Here is an 8,380-nt window from a genome sequence, read left to right as displayed (position 1 = left end):
TAAAATTATCCATATTCGTATCCGCCAATTTTTCACCATATACAAAAATTATCCGTATCCATATCTGCAATTATCTGTATCTGTTTAATCTGAAGATAATCTCTGAATACGAAACAAATACGGAGCGGATTATCCGTATCCGTTTACACCCCTAGCTCTTATATAAAAAAGAAAAAGAAAAAGAAAATGCTAATATGATAATTGGAGACATTATTGGGGGTAAATACAAATATGTTCCCTCTAAAAACCTTATCATCTTGTTTGAGTTCTACACTTCTACCTCTGTCATTTCTTCCGCTCACAAATGGAGAAAACCTTAGAGCCAACCATAACCCCTCGGCTCGCTGCTCGTCGACGTCCTCCCAACTTTCCTCACCTTATCCGAACCATCACCTCCATTGATCACCTAAAGCAACTCCACGCTCAGCTCATCAAACAGTCTTACCTAAATCACCACCTCACCTCCCCTCCTTTCGTCTCCAGTCTTCTCTCCCTGTCCCTTTCCACTTCCTCTCTCCATTACTGCCTCTCCTTCTTCATATCCTCACCTGAACCCAGCCGCCTTCTCACCTCTGCCCTCCGCTTGGCCAAACCACAAATTACTCTCCTTGCATACTCTAAGTTTAGGTGCTCCTGTCTGGAACTAGACCAATTCTGCCTTTCAGTGGTTTTGCAAGCCATAGGGAAGGATAAGACTGGCATTGGTAATTTCAACTTGGTTAGTGAGGCACATGGATTTGGGATCAAGATGGGGTTTGATTTGGACCCATTTGTCCAGACAGCTATGATCGGGTCCTATGCGGCAGTGAAGAGAGTGAGTGATGCACGCAAAGTGTTCGATAGAATGCTGAACAGAGACCTAGTTGCTTGGACTGTGATGATGGATAGGTAATTTTTTGCTTAATAGTATTGCATGATAAATAATCAATTTGGTACTCAAAAGAACTCCTCTTAGTATCAACTATATAAAAGATGGTTCAGCAATAAGTTAATCACCAAATTATTATTATTATTATTATTATTATTTTTTTTTTGCTCTATAAAGCATTAGACCCTATTTTCCTATATCTTGTATTTATTTCTAATGTTATGTAAGTTCTCACTGGCAGCTATTGTCGGACTGGTAATTACAATGAGACAATTCACCTGTTTGAAGAAATGAAGATTTCTGGGTTGCCACCAGATCGATTTAATCTCTCTATTGTTCTCTCAGCATGTACACGCTCGGGAAATCTCTCACTGGGAGAGGCATTGCATTCTTACATAATCGAGTCTGATCTGTCTCACGACGTGCATCTTCAGAACTCTCTCATCACCATGTACTCGAGTTGTGGCCAAATGAAGAAAGCCGAGGCTATATACAATAACTCGATGTCACCGAAGAATCTGGTAGCAGCAACCTCCATGATCTCTGGCTATGCCAAATTGGGACAGATTGAGACTGCACATCGTATATTCAATGACATGCCTGAGAAGGATTTGGTCTCCTGGAGTGCTTTGATATCAGGTTATGCGGAGAGTGACCGACCTGATAAGGCCTTGGATATTTTTAAAGAGATGAATTTGTGTGGGGTCTGGCCTGATGTGGTCACAATGCTTGCTCTCATTTCGGCTTGTACAAAGCAAGGTGCACTTGACACAGCCAAATGGGTCCATATCTATGTCAAAAATCATGGGCTTGACAAAGTTTTATCAATAGGCAATGCTTTAATTGACATGTTTGCAAAGTGTGGGAGCATAGCTGATGCATGTAATGTGTTTGAACAAATGCCTGTTAAGAATATTATTACATGGACAAGCATGATCACAGGTTTTGCCATGCATGGTGATGGGAAGTCGGCTCTAGCTTTATTTGATCGCATGGAGAATGAAAATGGGATCAAGCCAAATGACATAACTTTTGTTAGTCTACTTTATGCTTGTAGTCATGCGGGATTGGTCAAAGAAGGTCAGTCTCTGTTTGAAAGCATGGCCAGGGATTATAATATTGAACCAAGACATGAGCATTACGGGTGCATGGTTGACTTATATGGCCGATCCAAAATGTTTAAAGAAGCAGTAAAACTTATTGAAACCATGCCTTTTCGACCTAATGTAGTTGTTTGGGGGTCCTTATTGGGGGCTTGTAGGATACATGGCGAAGTCAAACTTGGTGAATTGGCCGCAAAACGGGTGTTGGAGCTCGACCCTGATCATGATGGAGCCTATGTACTTCTATCAAATATCTATGCGAAAGCTGGCCGGTCAGATGATGTCAGAAAAGTAAGGGAGAAAATGAAATTTAGAGGGTTGTCAAAGGAAAAGGGATACAGTTGGCTGGAGTTGAATGGGACAGTGCATGCCTTCTTAACAGGAGATAATTCACACCCACGTAGAACTGAAATTTACGAGAAATTGAGGGATGTTGTTGCAGATGTGGAGACAATTGGGTATTTACCAGATGCTGGCTGCACATTGATTGATTCGAATGAAGAAGAGAAGAGAGAGGCTGTACTTTTTCATAGCGAGAAACTGGCTCTAACTTTTGGGCTTATTCACTCAAAAAGAGGTGATTGTGTGCGGATATCAAAAAATATCAGGATTTGTGAGGATTGCCACTTGTTTGTAAAGTTGGTGTCAAAAGTTTATCGCAGAGAGGTTGTGTTAAGAGATAGGACACGTTTTCATCATTTTCGAGATGGGATTTGTTCTTGTGGTGATTTTTGGTGAGTAGGCAATATTCCATTAGCGGGCCATTAGTCGAATTTATTATATTTCATTTCTTCAGTAACCAGTAAAAGCTTGCAGTTTTGAATGAAACCTTACCTGTTGCTTGCCTCCAATTATAACCAAAATCCCTGTGCCCCATTTTGGAAAAATATATCAACAGTTCGCAGAAAAATTACAGTTTTTCTTTTGTTGTCCACTTATGGGGCTTACTGTGCACAAATTATTGACTGTTATACATGCAAGAAAGGTTGTTTATGTTGTGTCTGACAAAAGCATGTGAATTTTTATTTTTTTTTCTAATTTAACATTGTGTTACCTATTTTTAACATGAATATAGCTTTATGCAGATTATTATGCTACACACTAACACACTCTATAGGACAGTTCATTTTCTGTTAAAATAAAACCTTGTAAGAGGTTATGCTACAAAACAGCAAGGTGTTCGTATAAACAAACAAGTTTTCCAATTATTTTTGGTTATCAAAGAAGATTATTATACTTGATTTTGTGTAAGAAGCAAGGAGGATTGTGGTTTAATTATAGATTAATCTAGAATCCTAGTATTAAATATTTTACAGCTTAATTGAGTAAAGAACACTAAAAATTATTATAAAAAAATGACAGTAAATGCATAAATTAAAGGAAGAATGAAGAGCTTATATCCAATTGGCTTGTTTATGCCAAGGCCATTGCCATGACTTTGGCCATTGATGTGGTTGTTAGATCATATTCTGCAGAAATACAATTGTTACTTATTGATAATCAGTTTTGCATCGTACAGCTACATAGAAGTGTGCTTATACTGGTAAGAGAGATTATACATTTTCATTTATACTAATTTTAAATAATATGAAGTTTTCACTGAAACCTAGAGTTACAAATCCAAGACTGTTATTTTGCTGGTATGGTACTGACCCAGAGTAGACTCATAGTGATATTGGCTAGCCGGGCTTTGTAATATCAATTGCATTCTGAACCATGGTAACAACTTGAAAAATATAAAAGCTGCACCTCTACATTGTATAATAATTTATGTACTAATTATTCAAATAAAACATATATGTTTGCCACATGAAACTCAATAATCCAGATATCCTGCAACGAACTTTGGGCTTGGTGCTGGTCATTCCCCCGAGGACCTCTTGTCTGTAAGTTCACTCAGACTTGCTTAGATGCATATTGTTTTCTCATAGGAGTAGTGATAATGATCTTGTAGATTGATTGTAGAAATAAGTAAATAAATAAATAAGGAGTAGGTAAGAAAAAAAAGCCCCAAAAATTTAAACAAAAAAAAAAAATGGAACATATGAAATGTGGTGCTTTGTTGTCTGAGAAGGGGATGGGGATGGTGCTGGCTCCTATGTAATATGGAGTATAGGGGTTCATTGGATGGTCTCATGCATACTTGGATTTAGATGATCCAAATCACGTGTGATCCCTAAGCGCCATATCAGACAAAACGGGCAATTATTCGGTAAAAATCAATTTGAGGTGTCGCTTTTGAATCGATTACATACGCCTGTCCCTGGAAAACTAATGAATTCTGTTCAATTGTAGAGGAGCTGAATTTATTTCCTTCTGTAGATCCAACGATTTGGGTGGCTATTTAATATAACTGTAAAGCAGTGAAACACAAACTTATAAATAGAAAAAAAAAAAAAATCAATACATGCTCTCGTATAGGGTAATAGGTGGGGTTGATGTTTGATGCACATCAAATTTACCTCCACAAGGTTTGCAAGATTCCCATCATCAATCTTAGTTGCTTCCAGTTCCAGCATCTCACTATGAGGAAATTTGTCTTTGACCATATTCCATGAATTTTTTGGGTGTGCTGCTGCACTCGAAAGTACATTTTCTGAACTTGGCACCTTGCTAGTTTTTTTTTTTTTTTTTTGAAAACTTGGTAGTGACTACCAAGAATATATGAATAGATTTGCTTATAACATCAATTCCTAATTATTACATCAAGGCTAAATATGAACAGCAATTGTATTTGTTATACAACCCGCCATACATTTCTATTACCCTTCCCACAAAATTGCAACCATAGCTTCGCCTCCTCTGCAGCTCGATTTGCAACAAGCCACTGATAGTTTCGGGAAGATTAGGCTGTTCAATTGGATTATTGAATATCTCGGCGAGGTAGAAATAGGTTGTTAAGGAAGGAAAAGAAAGTCTCGGAGTTACCAATTTCAGATAACAACCAATGTGGACACTGGACAGAATACCTTCTATAATCACCTAAAAATGTTAACATATTGGTGCCAAAAATTCTGATCAATATTTCTATGGTTGCAGACCAACGTCTTTTGTTTATGGACCCTGATAACAATCCCCGCAGGTCTATCCCCGCAAAAAACCCCGCACAAATTGCCAAAAATATCATGGGGGGACCGCTTAATAATTAATACTCCGCAGAAACTGTTAGTATTTAACTTGAAGCATCAAAGTATTTATCCTCAATTTTCAAAGTATTAATCCCTATGCATTGATCTCTATTTATGAAAGAATAAATCAATTCATTAATTGTCCCCGCACAAATTTTTTTTTTTTTTTGAATCATCCCCGCACAACTGGGGACCATTAAACATGGGGGGACTACTCAATCATTAATGAGCGTTTAAAAAACTGTTAGTATTTAACTTGAAGCATCGAAGTATTTAACTTGAATTTGTCAGGTATTAAACCCTATGCAATGATCTCTATTTATGAAAGAATAAATCAATTCATTAATTGTCCCCGCACAAAATTTCTTTTTTTTTTGAATTGTCCCCGCACAACTGGAGACCATTAAATAAACAATCCCCTCACCCAATGATAAATACTCTGAGACATAATGATAAATATTTTATGTTACATGGGTAAATACTTTACATTATATGGATAAATATTTCTTATGCTTGCAACTTTCAGTAAAACATCAATGATAAATACTCTCATGCATAATGATAAATACTTTATGTTACATAGATAAATACTTTGTATTGCATAGATGAATACTTCTCAGACATAATTGCAACTTACAGTAAAACATCAATGATAAATACTCTCAGACATAATGATAAATACTCTATGTTACATGAATAAATACTCTATGTTACAAGGATAAATACTTCTCAGAAATAATGATAAATACTTTTTTGAACATCAATTAACAGATAAGCATTATTAACGGAAATCGTTTTTAGATAACAATATAATTAATGCAGAGATTGTTTTTAAAGGAATAATTAATGCAGGAATTGATATTAGAGGAAGACATAATTAATGCGGGGATGGGAGTGGGGGTTTCTTATAATTAGTGGGGGAATAAAAGGAAACTTTTAGGGAAATTAGTGGGGGGATATATGACAGTTAAGGAAGAGAGAGAGTGCGGGGAAAATGGGGGGATGAGAGTGGGGGGTTTGTTATAATTATTCTTTGTTTATTTGGTGAATCTACTACAAATAAGAAAGTAATAAGAAATAAGCATTCATTCCTTTCAAGTAGAAGAATGTGTAGGAGCTGTTGAGTATACTGTGCAGAGCGATGCAAAAAACAGTTTGAAGCTGCTGGCTGGTGCTGATTAGGATCCATAAGGCTTTTAATTATAATTTAATCATTATGCTTTGTTATTGATTTAGAATCAGGGGAATATTGAAGAAGAGAAAGATTAATGAAAACTGTGCAGAAGAAAATAATAATAATGAAAGTTGTGCATCGATTCTGTTCAGGAGAAAAATGAAATTGTTCCAATAGCGTTGCAATTAGGGAGCTCCAAAACTTCAGTGAGCAAGAGCAAAATTGTCCTTTTAATTTTTAATATATTTTTGAGTGATTAAATTAAAAAATGAGAATATTAATAAAATGGGAGATGATATGAGTACCCGCACTTTCATCCCCCCATTATACCTCCAATTTTATTTGTTCAATCTCGTCCATATTTCTCATGATCTATAAGCAATTTTGCGAATATAAAATCACGAACGTTTTCTACACAATTTTATCTTTCAAATGAGATCCATGATGACATACTTTTGAGCTCGTCATCACATAAGTATTTATACTTCGTCATTTAAGTATTTATACATAGTATTTTTCACATATGACACTACCTATGTGGTCAACTATTTTTGTTAGAGAAAGGTTGACGCATGGATGATTAGGGAAATGTGATGCGGAGATGCGGGGTCCACGATTGGGGATAAATACTTACAAGTATAGGTATAAATACTTGTACGATGCGGTATAAATACTTGCACAATGAGGTATAAATACTTGTGTGACGATGAATCCGAAAGTACGTCATCATGGATCTCATTTGAAAGATAAAATTGCGTAGAATACATTTGTGGTTTTAGATTCGCAAAATTTCTCATAGAACGTGAGAAATGTGGAAGATATTGAAAAAAAGAAAAAAAAAACCCACCTCTAAAAGCATGTATGATTCTTCTCCCCATGTAGTTTGAGTGGTCTCTCCATATAGTTATACATGCAAGTATTAATATCTTAATTTGAAAGCATTAATTTATTATCTTCCAAGTATTTATACTAGTGTTTGAATAAATTTAATTAAATTAACTAGTTAAGTTAGTTTATGGGAAGTTAAAATATGTTTAAGAGATGGGGGTATAATGCGGGTACTAGAGTGTGGGGATTGAAATAATTATTCTAATAAAATAGGTAAGTTTGAAGGAGAAATAACTAATTTTAAATCATCAATGGAAAAATATCAAAATGATGAAGTTACGATGGGTATATATCTAAATTTATTTATTTATTTTTTATTCGTGTTGCGCTGTAATTGGGCCGAATAAATCGCATGGGTCCGATGTAGACCCTGTGTCCGCATCGTCTGCATTAACTCAAAAGAGCATCTTTTGAGTTAATATATCTGGACCGTCTGATTGTAAACAGAGCTCATCTGGCCCCATTTATAATGTAGGGTTCTTTAATATTAGTACAATTAATGTATCTGAACCGTCTGATTGTAAACGGAGCCCATCCGGCCCTATCTATAATGTAAGGGTTATTTAATATTAGTACAGATTTAATCTGCACGAATCTCAAAACTAGTATGACGGTCCATATACATTAACTTTAACTCAAAAGATTCTTTTTTGTGAGTTAATGCAGAGGATACGAATTCGTGTTGCACACACGCCACCTCCGGTTCCTTGAAAGCTGCATTCTTCAGGGACGATTCTCAGCGTCTTTTCACGTATACCTGGCATATCGACCCGTCTGTTCTGATCGTTGCATCCATTACACGTTAAGTTGTATTGTCTTCTTCACAGAATATTAGGAAGAATTAGCAATATTTTCCATAAATGCGGAGAAAGGTTTTGAAGTTTTTGTCAAAGCAAGCAAGTAGGAGTAGGACCTATACTTTTAAATCAATGTTAGAATACGCACGAAAGTTTTAAATTATTTGTACAATTTATCCGGTTTGAATCCGGTTTCGGATAAAATTTATCCGCCAAAACCCATTAGGCCCACAAACTCCAACCAAATTAGTATACAGGTGTGCTGCTGGTGTCAAATTTGATCTGTCTCACCAGGTCTCTTGTCATTTGATTTGGTACTTCTAAAATTAACCTGTAAGTTTGCAAACACATTTTTGCCAAAATTAAATTCACCAAAACCAGAACAATAGCAGCAACGATATAGTTACAAAACTTAATTTTTC

At 35.9% G+C, this 8,380-nt stretch overlaps 1 protein-coding gene across 1 annotated transcript; it reads left to right on the top strand.

The window, feature by feature from the left end:
• Positions 1–249: 249 nt before the first annotated feature.
• Positions 250–2,786, top strand: LOC144566932 (Pentatricopeptide repeat (PPR) superfamily protein). Its single transcript, XM_078316980.1, has 2 exons — positions 250–888; positions 1,110–2,786. Exons 1-2 carry the CDS (start codon positions 305–307, stop codon positions 2,707–2,709), a joined length of 2,184 nt encoding a protein of 727 aa, XP_078173106.1. The 5' UTR covers positions 250–304; the 3' UTR covers positions 2,710–2,786.
• Positions 2,787–8,380: the final 5,594 nt, after the last annotated feature.

Source organism: Carex rostrata, chromosome 15 (genome assembly GCF_964058835.1).
Source record: "Carex rostrata chromosome 15, lpCarRost1.2, whole genome shotgun sequence".
In the NCBI taxonomy this organism is placed as follows: domain Eukaryota; kingdom Viridiplantae; phylum Streptophyta; class Magnoliopsida; order Poales; family Cyperaceae; genus Carex; species Carex rostrata.
Note: the sequence above shows the minus strand (reverse complement) of the source record. Positions and strands in the feature narration are given on the sequence as shown.

What these genes read in the sequence shown, in the direction of transcription:
- LOC144566932 (XM_078316980.1), top strand. Translation starts at nt 305, where the DNA reads ATGGAGAAAACCTTAGAGCCAACCATAACCCCTCGGCTCGCTGCTCGT. An exon ending in TGGACTGTGATGATGGATAG is followed by an intron (nt 889 to 1,109) that starts GTAATTTTTTGC and finishes TCTCACTGGCAG; the next exon opens with CTATTGTCGGACTGGTAATT.